The sequence below is a fragment of the Pseudophryne corroboree genome, chromosome 5 (assembly GCF_028390025.1).
Source record: "Pseudophryne corroboree isolate aPseCor3 chromosome 5, aPseCor3.hap2, whole genome shotgun sequence".
Lineage (NCBI taxonomy): Eukaryota > Metazoa > Chordata > Amphibia > Anura > Myobatrachidae > Pseudophryne > Pseudophryne corroboree.
In genome coordinates this window covers 333,662,543-333,682,948 of record NC_086448.1, presented here as the reverse complement: position 1 = coordinate 333,682,948, position 20,406 = coordinate 333,662,543, and the positions used below count along the sequence as shown (strand labels likewise).

General features: G+C 43.5%; 1 protein-coding gene across 4 annotated transcripts in view; it reads left to right on the top strand.

Moving 5' to 3' along the window:
- BBS9 (Bardet-Biedl syndrome 9) overlaps positions 1 to 20,406 on the top strand; it is an 853,332-nt gene that overhangs the window by 345,797 nt on the left and 487,129 nt on the right. For all 4 annotated transcript variants that reach the window (XM_063922539.1, XM_063922541.1, XM_063922538.1 and 1 more), the window contains exons 14-15: positions 356 to 458; positions 9,681 to 9,785. In XM_063922539.1, coding sequence (XP_063778609.1) covers positions 356 to 458; positions 9,681 to 9,785 — 208 coding nt within the window. The remainder of the gene's footprint in view (positions 1 to 355; positions 459 to 9,680; positions 9,786 to 20,406) is intronic.

Sequence of the window (20,406 nt, the reverse complement as noted above, 5' to 3'; positions counted from 1 at the left end):
AGTCCAGGACTAGGAGGGGCAGGGGCAGTAGGTGCAATGGGTGAAACCCATCCTAGTGATGCCACTGGGAGGAGTGGGGGGGGGGGGGTTGTAATCATATAGCATTTAGAACTTTTTCAATTTATTAATATCAAACTAGTTTATGGTTCATGATTCCAGTGTGCTTTTTTTGTGTTACTATATTGCACTGAATTGATTTGTTATGTAGCAGTTTGGGTTATGTAACAAAGTATAAAATGATTATTTTACCGTTTGTTTTTTATTTGTGAGCTCAGATGCATTTTATATTTGCATTTATGAAGTTTGCTTATTAATGAACCTTTGCTAAAATGTTGTTTTCTAATTCCCTGGTTAGTTCTGTGTACGGAGCAGACTGCATGTGCAGAAGACTGTGCTATCCATAAGCGTACCACCATTTTTAGCTCTTACTCAGGATCAATTCATTTTTCATTCTGTTGGTGAGTATAGAACAAATGAATCCCTCGTTGTGTATTTAAATAGTGTGAACCATACTGGTAATATGTATAGGTAACGTTGGAAATGCTAAACTACCTTTATTATGAGTGAATCTTTCAATAATACATTTTTGGTTTCCCTGGATAAGTCCATGTACAGAAAAATTACCAAACATGAAACTACTGTAGAGATTTATTTTCTGTCATAGGGCCTAATTCAGACTTGATTGTAGATGTGCTAAATTTAGCACATCTTCGATCAGTCTTCAGACATGCAGAGGGCAAGTCCGCCCCGCATGTCAGGCCCGACCTCCACACACAAGTACAAAAGCATTGCAAAGCCACTCAAGGACATTCACAGAGTTGTACTGAAGCCACGCCTTTGATATTTTGGCTGTGTGCTTAGGGTCGTTGTCCTGCTGAAAGATGAACTGTCGACCCAGTCTGAGGTCAGGAGCACCCTGGAGCAGGTTTTCATCCAGGATGTCTCTGTACATTGCTGCATTCATCTTTCCCTCTATCCTGACTAGTCTCCCAGTTCCTGCCACTAAAAAAACAATCCCCACAGCATGATGCTGCCACCACCATGCTTCACTGTAGGGATAGTATTGGCCTGGTGATGAGCGGTGCCTGGTTTCCTCCAAACATGACGCCTGGCATTTAAGCCAAAGAGTTCAATCTTTGTCTCATTAGACCAGAGAATTCTGTTTCTCATGGTCTGAGAGTCCTTAAGGTGCATTTTGGCAAACTGCAGGCGGGCAGCCATGTGCTTTTTACTAAGGAGTGGCTTCCATCTGGCCACTCTGCCATGTAGGCCTGATTGGTGGATTGCTGCAGAGATGGTTGTCCTTCTGGAAGCTTCTCCACTCTCCACAGAGCAATGCTGTAGCTCTGACAGTGTGACCATCGGGTTCTTGGTCACCTCCCTGACTAGGGCCCTTCTACCCTGATTGCTCAGTTTAGATGGCCGGCCAGCTCTAGGAAGAGTCCTGGTGGTTCCAAACTTCTTCCATTTACAGATGATGGAGGCAGAGGTGTAGCTAGGTGCCGTAGTGCCCGGAGCAAGGCTATGTTTTGGCGCCCCCTCCCCTGTACTGATTTGGGGGCTTGGCCAACATGTGGTGGCATGTTACATTTGAAAAGAAAAAATATTTAAAAATCCTAACTTGACCTTGTGGAGGTAAGGGTGGAAGTTTCCTTTTTGTGCCCCTATGTTTAACGTAGGGACAGTGCGCATCGAAGTCGTGCACCAAAATATGGGGGCTTGGCTTCATGGGGAAGGGGCTAGGCCACATAATAGTACTTATTAAACCACAGTATAGTCCGTTATTCACATTACATTACTTAGTAGTGTCCGTTACATTACACTACACATTAATACCCCTTATACACTTTATGACACACAGTAGAGTCCCTTATACATGTAACACTACTGTAGAGCCGCTTATACATGTATCACCACAGTAGAGCCACTTATACACGTTACACCACAGTAGAGATGCAAATACACATTATGCCAAGAGAGAGAAGTGCTGCAGCAGCAGCAGCTGGGACAGATAACGGTCCTGCAGCATCAGTGTAGAGAGAGGTGCTGTAGCAGGCGGGTAGAGTGGGGTGTTGCAGCAGCCGAAGCAGAGAGAGGTGCTGCAGCAGTTGGGGCAGAAAGAGGTGCTGCAGCAGTTGGGGCAGAAAGAGGTGCTGCAGCAGGTGGGGCAGAAAGAGGTGCTACAGCAGTTGGGGCAGAAAGAGGTGCTGCAGCATCTGGATATAGAGAGGTACTGCAGCAGCTGGGGCAGAGAGTGGTATTGCAGGACAGAAATAACCCTGCTACACATCTACAAGCAGACAGTGAGACATATAAAGAGGGTGGCAGAGCTCCTGCATGTGCTGGCTGTCAGTATCTCCTGCTATCGCCGCTGGTCTGCATTGTACCCTACCTAGTCTCTGAGTCAGAATCAGTGTCCGCCCCTCTGCTTCTCCTTCTCCTGCTCTGTGGCTGCCTGTACAGCGGCCCATGGTATAGCAGTGGAGGGAGGGGGTTGGTGAGGCGGTAGCGCGTCTTTTATCTTTTCTAGCACCCAGAGCTCACGCTCCAACTGAGCCACCCTCGCTACACCCCCGTATGGAGGCCACTGTGCTCATTAGGACCTTCAAAGCAGCAGATATTTTTCTGTACCCTTTCCCAGATTTGTTCCTCAAGACGATCCTATCTCAGTGGTCTACAGACAATTCCTTTGACTTCATACTTGGTTTGTGCTGAGACATGCACTGTCAAGTGTGGGACCTTATATAGAAAGTGTGTGCCTTTCCAAATCATGTCCAATCAACTGAATTTACTAAATTTACTTACCTCCAATTAAGCTGTAGGAACATCTCAAGTATGATCAGTGGATGCACCTGAGCTGAATTTTGATCTTCACGGCAAAGGCTGTGAATACTTATGTACAAGTGATTTTTAAATGTTTAATAAAGTGAAGCGCTGTAAATATGCCTGTTCAGTTGTAATGTCATTTTCAATGGTTCCTATGGCAACACAATAAGATGTGAATGATATATCTGTACTATATATTTCATCTTCTGTGCATCACAGGTGATGCACTATATCTATGGAAGATGTGTTCACAGATATATTGTGTATCTATGGTTGGTACAATATATTGTTCTGCGGCTGTACAAATTATATATCATCTAGTGTGTCCCTAGCGTTAGTCATAAGAATAGACAAACACAGTCTACTTAAGCTAATATCACACAAACAATTATACGTTTTGATGTCTTCATTGAAAGCGCTGTGTAAACATTCACAGTGCAGAGTGGCCGAAGTATATATACTGTTGAATTTAATAACTGGTTGACCCACCTTTAGTAACCTCAACCAGATGTTTCCTGCATTATTATTAGTAGTAAACTTTATTTATAGGGCGCCACAAGTTGTCTGCAGCACTGTAAAGCTGCTGATCAATCCTGCACGATGGTCAGGTCACAATGGACCATTCCTCTTTACAAAGCTATTTCAGTTCCACAGTATACTTAGGATGCGTGGTGTGGACCACTTTCTTCGTGCCATGCCTCGGCATCTCAGTCCGGTTGATATCAGGATTCTGGATGGGCACCTCCAGAAGATGAATTATCTTCTGTTGAAGCAATTCAGATTATTTTCTTCTGTGTATAAGGTCATTGTTATGTTGCCTCATCCAACTTCTCTCCTGCAAAATATCTTTATGAATTTTGGAATTCATTTTTCTATCAATGAGAGCAAGTGGTGCATTGTCTGATGCAGCAAAGCTCTAACTTATGTCACTCTCTCCACCATACTTTATAGTTGATATGAGGTTTTGACACCGACAGCCAAATTCCATTGTATATCCTGAGCAACCATAGAGTTGCTTGAATATTTATTGGGAGAAGGGGAAATGGGAAGAACATGAGCACCAGTAGGATGTGATCAATTTTAGATATATGTTAAAGTATATGGACAGTCCACTATGTATTTGTATAAATCTTGTATTATATGAGATAAAAATATCATGTGTGGAGGTTCACCCCTGAGGAAATCCGGACTATAGGCCGACAATGTCTAGGTCGACAGTCAATAGGTTTACCCTATATGGTCGGCATTGACCAAAAGTCGACCATTGAAAGGTCAACATTAGAAAAGGTCAACATGGACAGAAGGTCATCAGGTTCAAATGGTTGACATGGCAGTAGTCGACACCCACACTGCACTACTGGGAATGCCGGGTGCCTCTGAAGCCTTCAGAGGCTAATTACAGGGGCACTTCTAAAATTGGTTGCGATCTACCAGCTGGAGCTTTGCGAGCTACCGGTAGATCGTGATCAACGTTTTGGCTGAGTCTGACATAGGTTGTATTATCTGTGGTCCTGCACTATACTTTATTTTTATCTTTCTGACTCTGGGTACTCACCTGAAATGGGCCTAATGAACCTGCCCGGCTATTACTAAAGGCAAAAATCTAACCAAGTCTGTTTTTCAGAAACCGTCATTTTCCTGGGGGTTTAAATCATATAGGTCAGTAGCTTGAGACAAACATATTTCCCGTTTATAACTTTCCCAGTACTTTTATCACAAAAGCAAACTCAACATTTGTGAGAGGTTTTTTTATAGGGCAGCACAACTCCTCCAATATTTTCTCATTGATTGAACTTCAAGCTTGCTAACTCCTGATGTCAGTAAGGTTTTTGAAAGTAATTTTTCGAACCTATATGTTGAATGTTAAAAACATGTATTTAGTATCAAGAAAACTACTGTAATTTGTGTGTTGTTAGTATAAACAGACTGTGTCTATTATTATGAAATAAATGAAGGTCAGATCACAATTTATGACCAATTTATGCAAAAATCTAGCTGAATCCAAAGGGTTCACATTTTTTCCACATTTTGTTTCACATCAGTTAGATCACAGATATTCTGCACATGTTGTACAGGTTACAATGATATATTCTTATAGTCACTGACTACTTTGTGTAATCCTAAAAACTCCAGAATATTTTGTCATTAATATCTACTATTGTTACATACCTGTGTGTTTCACAGTGGTATCTACCTAGATAATCCTTTGACTTCCTTTCCACCCTCAGGTTTCCTAGAATGACCTTTTTCATGGAATAATCTGTTAAGATTTATATTCAAAATATTTTATGTTAATTTGACATCTGCTTTTACAGACTATTCAGGTTTGCTTCATTTGTTTGTCCTGCTGTGCACAAAGCTTTTTCCTCCAGGATCCCAATTTATTTCATTTTATTTTATTTAATAGTCCATATTTAACATCCTTACATAGTGGTTAAAACCATTGCTTTTACCATTTGTATGTCTGTATCTATCTAAATGTGTTATAAGCTTCCTGTCTAGAAGTTTACTTTTCATTTTCATTTTGGTCTGTGAGCTTCTGAAAATAAAACCATTGGCAGTTTCAGTTTCCTTATTATAGATATGTATTTAATTTATTTGAGTAGTTCGGAGAAACATAGTCGTCTCTATATTAAACTTTCTTTTTATTAATTTGAATTATGTACTTCTGCTTTGGCCTTATTGATGAATTGCTGCAGATATTCATTGTTTTATTGCCTGCTGTCATTGTAAAGGTATGGGGAGAAATCAGTTAGAGTAACTCTCATGTCATTGAGAGTATGCCAGAGCTTCTACTGATCTACTGTATGTGTTCAATTCCAAATGGCTGCTAACATAACCCCAGACCCCCAACCTATCTCATTGCCACTTGCTGGCATCAGGAGCAATGACCTACTGAACAAACACATTTTTAAAGGTAGCAGACAAGTTGTAATGATTAGCCCAGCTGTGGCTTACAACAACAAAAAAGAAGGGCGCCTCCCTGAGCCTATGTTGAAACGCTGCCCGCTGCTCTCAAAGGAATAGGGTATTAGCAATCCCTAAACAAATGAAAACCAAAAAAAGACTAAACAAGAGAGCGCAGGCAGACTTAACAAAAGTTCACAATTTATTAAAACAGTGATCACAGAATATGATAATATTAAGATAATTAAGAATTGATTCCGTACTACAACTCCATAAATTCCACACAGTCCAGTGCACTAATATACTGGTATAATGACGATATGAAGTAATCCTAAAATTTTTAGCAGCTGGTGTTTAAGTGCTGAGAATCTGGATATTATCCATATAACAGTCTCGTATTGATTTGTTCAAATGAAAGTCACATGTATACAAAGTCAGTGCACTGTTGATTATGGATTAAATATCTGTAAGTTACCTCCAATGGACATAGCACCAGTTCCGTTTGATTTAGTATATCCTCATATAGGAAAATGACGCTTACCGCTTCCTTGATGTGAGTATAGCACTCGCGAGTGCTCGGGTGTCTGCTTGTTCCAGCGACTGTATCCACTGCTACTGACTACTTTTCATCCAACCACTTCCACCTCTCACGGACTTCACCTGTTCCAGCTCTACTCCACTGTCGGGTAAAAATCTGCCCGAGCAGAGCCTCCTGCACTGGTCCCTTTTGTATCACAGGGACCGTGGCTACCAGCTCATTTCTACTGTCGGGTCTAAATCTGCCCGAATAAAGCCACCTGCACTGGTCCCGTCTGCAATACGGGGACCGTGGCTGTCAGCTCATCTCCTTGGATCAACGGCACTTCGGTTAATTACAGCACCGTCAGATGATCCGTAGGAGCGGTGAGCAGTTAGGAGTCTGACACGACTTAGTAAGTAGAGAGCAGTGGATACAGTCGCTGGAACAAGCAGACACCCGAGCACTCGCGAGTGCTATACTCACATCAAGGAAGCGGTAAGCGTCATTTTCCTATATGAGGATATACTAAATCAAACGGAACTGGTGCTATGTCCATTGGAGGTAACTTACAGATATTTAATCCATAATCAACAGTGCACTGACTTTGTATACATGTGACTTTCATTTGAACAAATCAATACGAGACTGTTATATGGATAATATCCAGATTCTCAGCACTTAAACACCAGCTGCTAAAAATTTTAGGATTACTTCATATCGTCATTATACCAGTATATTAGTGCACTGGACTGTGTGGAATTTATGGAGTTGTAGTACGGAATCAATTCTTAATTATCTTAATATTATCATATTCTGTGATCACTGTTTTAATAAATTGTGAACTTTTGTTAAGTCTGCCTGCGCTCTCTTGTTTAGTCTTTTTGTGGCTTACAACAGACTCCGCTAAAACCAAGACTGGATTCCATCAGACCTGTTGCTTCTGCTCCAATCCTTCAAAAGCCTGCCGTTCCACATTTACCATATGTGGAATCATCCTGTCCCTGCCACAGTTTATAAATGGAATATTATTTATAGTATCTTTAACACGTCAGTTATGCAAATATAAGCACAGTTTTAATATGTGCAATTGTCATAGCTAGATCTGCACATGATCAATAAACAATTAGCGTCAAAGAGGCAAGCATTTAACAATTATTGAGACTCACTAATATTTGTACAACTAATGGTGGAATTAATACATGGTCAAAATAACATATTGATGAACAAATAGTAGTCTGAAAACAGAACAGTTATAGATTTCTCCTCAAAGGAGTATTTTGGGGACATACAAGCTAATGGGATTCTATAGATTGTAAGCTTGCGAGCAGGGCCCTCCTACCTCTATGTCTGTCTGCTTTTACCCAGTTCTATTAATGTTGTTCTAATTGTAAAGCGCTACGGAATATGCTGTGCTATATAAGAAACTGTTAATAAATAATAAATACTGTTTATAGTATCTTCTTCATTTATTTTTGCCTACACAAGTTTGAGACTTGTGTGGGTAATGAGTTAGATCTGTACACAATGTACATCAATATACTGATTATGTGCCCCCATTGAATCTGGGCTGTAGGCATTTGAGCAATGTTGGGGTTAGGTATGGGATACCGGCAGTCAGGATGCCGGCGGTCAGAATACTGACACCGGCACTCTGACTGCCCTAACCCTCCCCCTAACCCCCCCTCGCTGCCTAACCCTAACCCCCCCCCCCCGACCACCACAGGGGTGGATCATAGGGTCGACCACACATAGGTCGACAGTGTCTTGGTCGACCTCTATTGTTCGACAGTAAGTAGATTCAACATGGTTTTAGGTCGACAGGGTCTGTAGGCTGACATGTACAAGGTCGACATGACAGAAGGTCGACATGAGGTTTTTTTGTGTCGTTTTCTCTGTAGAGTGACTGGGAACCCCAATTAGTGCACTGTATTCCCTCGCATGGCTTGCTTTGCTCGCCATTCTGCAGGCAAGGTGCCACGCTTTGCTACCACAGCGCTCGGCACAGGTTACTGTTCCCAATTGTAGTCCACGTAGATTGTAAAGCATGAAAAAGTAAAAAAATATGAAAAACTCACGTCGACCTTCTGTCATGTCGACCTAGAGACCATGTCGATCTACTTACTGTCGACCTAAGTGTGGTCGACCTAGAGACCGGATACCACCACAGCCTAACCTTCCCCCTGCAGCCTATCCCTAACCCTCCCCAGCATACTTACGTTTGGGATTCCAGCTGCTGCAATTCTGATGTCGGCATTCTGACAGCTATTGGGTTTCTGGCGCCAGTATTCTGACCATCGGGATGCTAAATATGGGGCTTATTCAGAGCTGGATACAGATCTGGCTTCCCGCAGCAAGATCTGCGTCCATCTCCTCACATGCTGGGGGCCGCCCAGCATGTGTTTAGCGCGGCCTCATCGATTAGAGGTTGACCCCTGCCTGCGCAGCCTGCCTCTGTTGGCAGGCGGTCCAACACCATTTTGTCTATTGAAGCGGCTGTGTGTGACGCCACACAGCACCCTGAAAACGCTTGCAACACCCTCCCGTTTTGGCTGCCACGCCCCCGTAATGCCGAAACACTGCCACCCAAACGCCCACCGCTGTCATATAATCTTACAGCCACATCCTTCCACAAAGGGCCGCAAGAAAAATGCTTGCATTCGCACTGCAGCCAGTGCACGTACGCAGACCAGATGGACACGGCTGCTGCGTACAGACGTGTGACTGCGTCCATCTCTGAATCAGCCCCTATCTCCCCAATGTTTCTTTATGTAACAGAAAATAAGGTGATGCCTAAATATAAATTGTAACACAATATATGAGTTAACATGAACGATATTTATCAAAGCTTGGAGAGAGATAAAGTAGGAAGAAATAAACTACCAACCAATCAGCTCCTAACTTACATTTTTTATATACCGCATGTAAAATGTCAGTAAGAAGCTGATTGATTAGTACTTCTATCTCTCCGAGCTTTGATAAATGTCCCCCTATATTATATGAAAAATGGAAAATATTAATTTCTCTTTCCAAGTTATCACTGTACACTGTAAAGGTGGTGAGCACCTGCTATGATAGATGATTCATTTTAATAAATCTTTATTCACATTATTTCTTTATTTTGTGTCCTTATTAGTTCTATTTTAATATGTTGCTAGAGAGACTAAGGGTTGTAACATAAATTGTAATTCTTATTAATAAATGTATATTTTATCTGTATATAAGCATGGACCTTAAAAGTGCTTCCATATCAGAATCTTTTTTGAGGTAAGCACATTTTAATCTGGGAAGGCGCCGCTAAATATGGATGTATATTTTATCAATCCAATATATACGGTAGGTCCACCTTTGTGCAGATATTAATCCTTTTTTGTTTTATTTTGCCACATTAACACATATGCCCTCTTATGTACTTTCCTTGTGTTTTCAGAGCCAGGAATAGCTAAAACAATAAGTGTTTCGGTGTTCCTGAAGGGGAACTCTGCCCCAGCTGACCTTGAAGGGGAAGCAGTGGCCTCATACTGCACTCCTACAGGCAAGTATTCCAGTCCAGTGTTTGAACACATGGTTTAAGCTGTTTTCAGATTATTTATCTTTGTTATCATAACAGTGGTTCACTTTTTAGGATTTAGTGCTTTAGTTGTCAATATGCCTTCAAGTACATGGATATAAAATGCTTCTGGAGCGAATAAGCAACATAGTTTATACTGCTATTACTATAACTCCCAACTTCTGCACTTTTGGAAGAGAAACAAATGCGCAAATTAGAGGCGTGACTTAACAGCAAGGGGGCATGGCTTCATGGGAAGGCCAAACCTGTGAGCCACGCCTTCATTTTCCATCATGCTGGGAGCTTGCCCATCGCTCGGGGAGCTGCTAGACAGTCCCAAGCCTCCCTCCATGCCTCTCCCCCAGCCAGCAGCTTGTGTGTGGATGACAGGGGCATGCACAGCGATGCCAAAGTGTCCCCCCAACCTCCCGCCACCCGTGGGACATTGTAGCCTGTGGGCGGGGCAGCAGGACAGTCCCAGAAAAACTGGACTGTCCTGCTAAAATCGGGACAGCTGGGATCTATGGGGGTCATTCCGGGTTGATCGCTAGCTGCTTTCGTTCGCTCTGTAGCGATGCGGCAAAAAAACGGCACTTCTGCACATGCGGTGCAGTGCGCACGCGCGTTGTACTATTGCAACGAACAATGTAGTTTCACACAAGGTCTAGCGAAGCTTTTCAGTCACACTGCTGGCTGCAGAGTGATTGACAGGAAGAGGGCATTTCTGGGTGTCAACTGACCATTTTCAGGGAGTGTTCGGAAAAACGCAGGCGTGCCAGGAAAAACGCAGGCGTGGCTGGGCGAACGCAGGTCGTATTCGTGACGTCAAAACAGGAACTCAACAGTCTGAAGTGATCGCAAGCGCTAAGTAGGTATTGAGCTACTCTAAAACTGCACAAAAAAATTTTGCCGCCGCTGTGCGATCCTTTCGTTCGCACTTCTGCTAAGCTAAAATACACTCCCAGTGGGAGGCGTCATAGCGTTTGCACGGCTGCAAAAAACTGCTAGCGAGCGAACAACTCGGAATGACCCCCTATGTATTACTAATTTCATGGATGGGGTGTTTTCTTGAGGAACTGGTATCTTTTCTCTTTAGTTTGCATATTGTGCAGGTTGAGTCTCCTATATCCAAAATTATTGGGACCAGAAGTATTTTGGATTTAGTTTTTCTTCTGTATTTTCGGAATATTTGCATACCATAATGAGATATCTTGGGGATGGGACCCAAGTCTAAACACAAAATTAATTTATGTTTCATATACACCTTAAACAGCTATGTGTAATAGCCTCCGAGTTCTGGAGGTGCAGGACTTTGTGCGAGTCTGGCCATTTTTCTAAAACGGCAATCATTTTCAAGGCAAAACCAGGTTGGTTTGGCTTTGTAAATGATTGCTGCTTTAGAAAAAGGGCCAGACTCGCACAAAAGTCCCACACCTCTGGAACTCGCCAACTTTGACATTTAGCTGCTAGTCTATAGGTAATTGTATACAGTATTTTTTAATCATTTTGTGTATGAAACGTTTGTGTACATTGAACCTTCAGAAAGCAAGGGTGTCACTACCGAAGTTTCACTCAAAAAAAAATTGGTATTTCATATTTTTGGATATATTGTAAGAGACTAAACCTGTATATAAAATCCTTTCTGGTGTGTTTTTGGCTCTAAGCAGGTCCCATTTTTTAGGTCCAATTTTGTTTTACTTTTATGGGGGGAACCATTTATAGAGGTATAAAATAATAAATGCTGCCCCCTTCTTAAATAGATTTGTATTTACATGAAAATGAATCAAATTAAACACAATCACACCCAATTATATTTATAATATGCTATTGCCCCCATAACAGTATTATTAATGTTATTTTCCTCTTTCATCAATGCATAATGGCCCAGATTCAGATTTGCTTGTATAAAGCATAGTGGAAGCAGCAGTGATGCTTTCATATGGTAATGCAGCAGGAGGCGCCTGGTATAAGTAGACACCTCCATCATGCATGTGTGATCCAGTGCTGTGTCCAAAGATGCAGCATCTGGTCACTTTCTAACAGCATTAAGCAGCTGAGTAACCCTAAGAATTCGTAGGCCAGCTGCCGCAGCTACGTAGGAAGATGAAGACCCTGGCATCGGCACTCCCACAAAATGGAGGTGACACGTCTATGTTTTGTGAAACTCAGACCATCGCCGCTCCAAATGGCTGCAGATTGTCAATCACTTGATGTCTACAGTCGCTTTGCAAACAATGACGCAGGGCCCATACAGCACATGCACAGTACGGATCCTGCAGATGCACAATGTAACTATCATTGGTACATTGCAACTTTACCCATATCAGGGTAAATGACCTGAATCGGGTACAGTGACTACAGTAAATTGGGAATTCTGTTGATTGTCCAGTTATTCTTGCGTTTTTCAAAACTGCTTTTTAAATGTGGCGGTTTCTACGAATAAAAATTGGGACGGCAATGTGTCTGATGGCGATTTCTAACCTTTCATATTTCTGTCTGTTTTTGCCCTTAGTATATATGGCGGTTCCAAAACCGCCAGAAAACTGTTACTTTTGAGTAAATTTACATAAAGATGTCTGATTGCTTGCTATGGTCTAGTGTAAATTGTGTTCCTCAATGCAATAATAGTACATGAGCCTAAAGGGCAGCTGTCCTGCTTGTAGTAAGCAAAAAGTGTTTACACGGGGAGCCTCTAAGTAGTTAAAATTGTGTGTACCCCTATGTCTATGCAAGGCAGTCAGGTTCATTTACACAAACTTACATGTGTGGCACATATGCTTACTGTACTTTGTGGCTGGCAAATAAGTAGGTCTTATATAAACCTACATATCCTACTCATTTGTATTATTAATAGTTTCATGGTTAAAATATTTATCTTAATTATTAAGTATATTTCAATCTTTTTCATGGATGAAGCTGCTTTTATTACAACAATTTTATAGTCTAAACCTTTAGTTCCAAGTAGCCACTAACTGGACACATCTGTGGTAATACTCAGGTGCCTTAAAACACCTTTTGATTTTATTGTCTGAGAAACATCTTCCCGTGTAAGGCCAAGCAGTACTCTGCCAAAACAAGCAACAGGGGCTTTGCGGGGAAATTTTTGGATGTTTGTTTTTTCATCACCTTCCAAGAAAGTTTCAAATTCTAGACATCCTCCAAAGGCAATACAATTGTTATCAGCCTCTTCTACTTAAAATGATGAACATGTAAATAGAGACTGTGCACAGCCATTTATCAGGCGAAGTCTTGTGGTGGTTGAATACACACAGCAAAGCCTCTTTGAAGCTATGCGAAAGTGCTTTGCAAGTGTTTCCCCTTGAGACTATAAGTTAAATAGTCTTTAATAAATATCACATACAATGAATAGAATAAGCATGATTCTGTTAAGTGTGCAGCTGTTTAAAACATTTGTGAGTATTTAAATCACTGCTGGAGAAGAACTAAAATGAAAAAATAAAATGGTGGCCGCTTATAGCAGTTTTTCTATGTCCAGAAGTTTTTGTTTTCAGATTTTCATTTTTTTGGGAAAAAAACCCAGAGTAGGTTTAATTTTTGTTGTTGTATTCCACAACTTGGAAAATGATGCTTTATCTATGCATGGAATAAAAATATAATGAATTGAACTTTAAAATCTATAAATATATATGTAAAAAAAAATCAAGAGACTATACAGAGTAACATTTGTAAAGGGTGCAGAGTGTGTAGTGCACACGGGCCAAGGATGCCCAGTATTGCAAACACCTCACCCAGAACAGATCCCAGTGCATACCATGCATTGGTTTCCCCCTTCTGTATTTTGCCGAGGTGCCATGTTTATGGGTCATGTCTTTGGAAATATGGGCCCTCATTCCGACCCGATCGCACGCTGCACTTCTTTGCAGCGGTGTGATCGGGTCTGGAATGTGCATAGGCGGCGTGCGTATTGCGCACGCACGTCGTTGCGCCGGGCAACGACGCTGACAGCAAAGAAAGTCGTCGCAGCTGCGACCGCAAGAGGATTGACAGCAGGAAGGCGTTCCGGGGCGTCAACTGACCGTTTGAAGCCTTTTTTGGGGAGTGGAAAGAAAAACGCAGGCGTGTCCAGGCGAACGGAGGGCGGATGTCTGACGTCAAAGCCGTGACCATCATCGCTGGACCCGTCACACAGGGTATGTCCAGGGCTGGTCTTGTTTTGTGTGAAACCTTTTTAGCAAGCGATCGCAGCCCTGCTATGCTAAAATACACTCCCCCATAGGCGGAGATTAGTTGATCGCACCAGCAGCAAAAAGTTGCTTGGTGCGATCAACTCGAAATGAGGGCCATGATGCTGGTGGAATTGATAGCAAAACCTGTGGCATTGTTCCAAAGCCTCTGCTATCTTCTACACATGCATGATCTTCCCAAAAATATTGCACAAATTCAGAGTAGTGGATGGACCAGCTGTGTGAGGGGCTCTCTGATAAGATCATCAATCATACAGTTTCACTATAACCAATACAATTTGTAGATATATACGTACATGTGATATAAATAAGAAAAAAATCAATTAACGTACAAACAATTTTCCCTGCAATAAGTAGGGTAGATTGTTGTCCTTTAGAAGACCACATGATGCATCAGGTCTAGTGATCTGTGGAGACTGATAAAAGGCCGGCAAATACTAGTGTAGTAATTGGAGTCACATAAATGTAAAAAGTTGTAAGTTGGGGCAAAGGTTGGCTTATCTGCAGCTGCGCTCAGGTGGTGAGGTAGGTACTGATTACATGGACTTGTAACTAAGGGTCAGATGTGGAAGCAGAGTCATTTTCTGTGTGGGTGTGACCAGGGCAGTAAAGAGCTTGGCCGTGCCCAGGTACTTCTGGGGATGTGTGGCCACATCATGGGAGGCATGGTCCTGCACGCTTAGAATAAATACAGGATAATTAGTACTTTAAGCACCTAACTTGCCACACTGCAGCCCAACACACAGCAGAATGTGCTGGGCTGAGGAGAACAGATACAGCTGCTGCTGCCTGTAGCTAGAGAGGAGGTACGTTCACATGCAGTGGTGCCAAAAGGGGGGGGTGAGAGAGATATCATTGATATGGTGATACGATATAATACAGTGACCTTTTGATTTTAATATATGTCTGTTGAAATGTCTAATGTATGTAATTGTTTGTGATATGGGGTGTGGGGGAGTTGCTGAGATTAATTGGAGGGAGGGATTTACATGGGTATATAGGTAGCACTAGTTCATTGCACTGGTATCTTGACAAAGGTCAGAACCATGACTGAAACGTCAACATAAACTATTTGCTGCTGATGGTTTCAATAAACTTTTTTCTACTTGAAGACTGGTGAGTGCTCCCCTAATTTGGAATTGTATTGGAGTGAAAATTTTCTCCCTCATTGGATGTCACCCCAGCACTGTTTATATTCAAACCTGAGTGTGGACCCTCTATCTTTATATATATATATATATATATATATATATATATATTAAGACTCAGTGCCCTGATTGTACACATTAGATCACATGACTGTGCATTATTTCCCAATGACTGTTCACCAGTTCACAGCGTAACCGCGCATTGCAACTGATAGATCCCACCATTTATTGAGTACATACTGGCGTTACCCACCTGGTCCTAGCTGGTGCATATGGGTAATGAAGCCAAATTCCAAAATAGCAGTTGCCTTTAGTACTCACAGAACGGCAGCACATACCAGCTTAACTGACAGCAGCACATCCCTGCCTCACTGACAGCAGCACATCTTCGCCTCACTGACAGCAGCACATCTTCGCCTCACTGACAGCAGCACATCCCTGCCTCACTGACAGCAGCACATCCATGCCTCACTGACAGCAGCACATCCCCGCCTCACTGACAGCAGCACATCCCTGCCTCACTGACAGCAGCACATCCCCCCTCACTGACATCCCTGCCTTACTGACAGCAGCACATCCCTGCCTCACTGACAGCAGCACATCCCCGCCTCACTGACATCGCTGCCTCACTGACAGCAGCACATCCCTGCCTCACTGACAGCAGCACATCCCTGCCTCACTGACAACTGCACATCCCCGTCTTACTGACAGCAGCACATCCCTGCCTCACTGACAGCAGCACATCCCTGCCTCACTGACAGCAGCACATCCCTGTCTCACTGACAGCAGCACATCCCTGCCTCACTGACAGCAGCACATCCCCGCCTCACTGACAGCAGCACATCCCCGCCTCACTGACAGCAGCACATCCCCGCCTCACTGACAGCAGCACATCCCTGCCTCACTCACAGCAGCAAATCGCCTCAATGACAGCAGCAGCACATCGCCTCCCCTCTGACAGCAGCAGCAGCACACCACCGCCTCACTGACAGCGACAACACATCGCCTTCTCAATGACAGCAGCCGCATATCGCCTCCTCAGTGACAGAAGCAGCACATCGCCTCCTCAATGACAGCAGCAGACCATTGCTTCCTCAATGACAGAAGCAGCACATCACTGCCTTTCTGACAGAAGCATATCCCTTCCTTTCTGACAGAAGCACATCCCTTCCTTTCTGACAGCAGCACATCCGTTCCTCTCTGACAGCAGCAAATCACTGCCTCACTGACAGGCATACATATTTTTGACAGAAAAATGTAAACCTAAGTATTTTATTAATTTACGCTGTTATCCAGTCAAATGTTTATTCATTAATAATAGTTAAAACTAAACAGCCTATTGTGAACTATTTTTCTATCCTATTCTGTATGTATTTCACCCTGTTTTGTCGAACAGGGACTATTTTAGAAGACAAATATTGTATACCATTCTTGTGTGTGCAGTCGCACTCTGAAATACGCACACCATTGGTGGTTGAACGCACACCAAGCCATGCAATTTCAGAACACGACCACACTCCCAAGAATGGTATATCTTTTACATATATAGACATTTATACAGTACATAAACATGTACACAATTTTTGCAGCTATGCATGCTCCACAGTGCACACAGAGTATATGCACAAAGGTGCTTTAATGTTCGATGTGCACGGATGAAAAAGTTTGTAGCATTAGCATTAAGTCACAGATGGGCGACCTCCAATAGATGCAGCTTTGGTCGCTTCTGCGTCAGACTCAGAATCCGGCACTATGCGACAATATAATGCCCGGTACACGTTATGCCACATTGTAGTGCCCCCAATACGCCTTATACCTATTAGTGCAAAACATACACACACACACACACACACACACACACACACACACACACACACACACACACACACAAATCCATATGCACATACTGTATATGTATGTATGGGATGTAGTTATGTGACCAGCGGTCAGGAGACAGACGGTCACATAACCTCCCGCCCCTTCACAATCACGATGGTCGGCATGCTGACCAACAGGGACAAACAGAAACCTTTTGATCAAAATAATCAAGTTTCATATACTATGTGTGGATACTGCGGTACGTGTTGTATAATATACAGTATGTGTGTGTATATGTATATATATTAGTGATGTGCACCGGAAATGTTTCGGGTTTTGGTTTTGGATTCGGTTCCGCGGCCGTGTTTTGGATTCGGACGCGTTTTTGCAAAACCTCCCTGAAATTTTTTTGTCGGATTCGGGTGTGTTTTGGATTCGGGTGTTTTTTTACAAAAAAAACTCAAAAACAGCTTAAATCATAGAATTTGGGGGTCATTTTGATCCCATAGTATTATTAACCTCAATAACCATAATTTCCACTCATTTTCAGTCTATTCTGAACACCTCACAATATTATTTTTAGTCCTAAAATTTGCACCGAGGTCGCTGGATGACTAAGCTAAGCGACCCAAGTGGCCGACACAAACACCTGGCCCATCTAGGAGTGGCACTGCAGTGTCAGACAGGATGGCACTTCAAAAAAATAGTCCCCAAACAGCACATGATGCAAAGAAAAAAAGAGGCGCAATGAGGTAGCTGTGTGACTAAGCTAAGCGACCCAAGGGACAGACAAGAACACCTGGCCCATCTAGGAGTGGCACTGCAGGGTCAGACAGGATGGCAGATTTAAAAAATAGTCCCCAAACAACACATGATGCAAAGAAAAAAAGAGGTGCTGGATGGCTAAGCTAAGCGACACAAGTGGCTGACACAAACACCTGGCCCATCTAGGTGTGGCACTGCAGTGTCAGGCAGGATGGCACTTCAAAAAAATAGTCACCAAACAGCACATGATGCAAAGAAAAATGAAAGAAAAAGAAGTGCAAGATGGAATTGTCCTTGGGCCCTCCCACCCACCCTTATGTTGTATAAACAGGACTTGCACACTTTAACAAACCCATCATTTCAGCGACAGGGTCTGCCACACGACTGTGACTGAAATGACTGGTTGGTTTGGGCCCCCACCAAAAAAGAAGCAATCAATCTATCCTTGCACAAACTGGCTCTACAGAGGCAAGATTGTACCTCCTCCTAATCGTCCGATTCCTCACCCCTTTCACTGTGTACATCCCCCTCCTCACAGATTATTAATTCGTCCCCACTGGAATCCACCATCTCAGGTCCCTGTGTACTTTCTGGAGGCAATTGCTGGTGAATGTCTCCACGGAGGAATTAATTATAATTCATTTTGATGAACATCATCTTCTCCACATTTTCTGGAAGTAACCTCGTACGCCGATTGCTGACAAGGTGAGCGGCTGCACTAAACACTCTTTCGGAGTACACACTGGAGGGGGGGGGGGGGCAACTTAGGTAAAATAAAGCCAGTTTGTGCAAGGGCCTCCAAATTGCCTCTTTTTCCTGCCAGTATACATACGGACTGTCTGACGTGCCTACTTGGATGCGGTCACTCATATAATCCTCCACCATTCTTTCAATGGTGACAGAATCATATGCAGTGACAGTAGACGACATGTCAGTAATCGGCAGGTCCTTCAGTCCGGACCAGATTTCAGCACTCGCTCCAGACTGCCCTGCATCACCGCCAGCGGGTGGGCTCGGAATTCTTAGCCTTTTCCTCGCAGCCCCAGTTGCGGGAGAATGTGAAGGAGGAGCTGTTGACGGGTCACGTTCCACTTGACTTGACAAATTTCTCACCAGCAGGTCTTTGAACCTCTGCAGACTTGTGTCTGCCGGAAAGAGAGATACAACGTAGGTTTTAAATCTAGGAACGAGTACGGTGGCCAAAATGTAGTGCTCTGATTTCAACAGATTGACCACCCGTTAATCCTGGTTAAGCGAATTAAGGGCTTCATCCACAAGTCCCACATGCCTAGCGGAATCGCTCTGTTTTAGCTCCTCCTTCAATGTCTCCAGCTTCTTCTGCAAAAGCCTGATGAGGGGAATGACCTGACTCAGGCTGGCAGTGTCTGAACTGACTTCACGTGTGGCAAGTTCAAAGGATTGGAGAACCTTGCACAATGTTGAAATCATTCTCCACTGCGCTTGAGTCAGGTGCATTCCCCCTCCTTTGCCTATATCGTAGGCAGATGTATAGGCTTGAATGGCCTTTTGCTGCTCCTCCATCCTCTGAAGCATATAGAGGGTTGAATTCCACCTCGTTACCACCTCTTGCTTCAGATGATGGCATGGCAGGTTCAGGAGTGTTTGCTGGTGCTCCAGTCTTCGGCACGCGGTGGCTGAATGCCGAAAGTGGCCCGCAATTCTTCGGGCCACCGACAGCATCTCTTGCACGCCCCTGACGTTTTTTAAATAATTCTGCACCACCAAATTCAATGTATGTGCAAAACATGGGACGTGCTGGAATTTGCCCAGATGTAATGCACGCACAACATTGGTGGCGTTGTCCGATGTCACAAATCCCCAGGAGAGTCCAATTGGGGTAAGCCATTCTGCAATGATGTTCCTCAGAGGTTGTCAGCTGTGTGCCTCTTATGGAGAGCGGTGATACAAAGCGTAGCCTGCCTAGGAACGAGTTGGCGTTTGCGAGATGCTGCTACTGGTGCCGCCGCTGCTGTTCTTGCTGCGGGAGGCAATACATCTACCCAGTGGGCTGTCACAGTCATATAGTCCTGAGTCTGCCCTGTTCCACTTGTCCACATGTCCGTGGTTAAGTGGACATTGGGTACAACTGCATTTTTTAGGACACTGGTGACTCTTTATCTGACGTCTGTGTACATTTTCGGTATCGCCTGCCTAGAGAAATGGAACCTAGATGGTATTTGGTACCGGGGTCACAGTACCTCAATCAAGTCTCTAGTTCCCTGTGAATTAACGGTGGATACCGGAAACGCGTTTCTCACCACCCAGGCTGCCAAGGCCTGAGTTATCCGCTTTGCAGCAGGATGACTGCTGTGATATTTCATCTTCCTCGCAAAGGACTGTTGGACAGTCAATTGCTTACTGGAAGTAGTACAAGTGGTCTTCCGACTTCCCCTCTGGGATGACGATCGACTCCCAGCAGCAACAACAGCAGCGCCAGCAGCAGTAGGCGTTACACTCAAGGATGCATTGGAGGAATCCCAGGCAGGAGAGGACTCGTCAGACTTGATAGTGACATGGCCTGCAGGACTATTGGCTTTCCTGTCTAAGGAGGAAATTGACACTGAGGGAGTTGGTGGTGTGGTTTGCAGGAGCTTGGTTACAAGAGGAAGGGATTTAGTGGTCAGTGGACTGCTTCCGCTGTCACCCAAA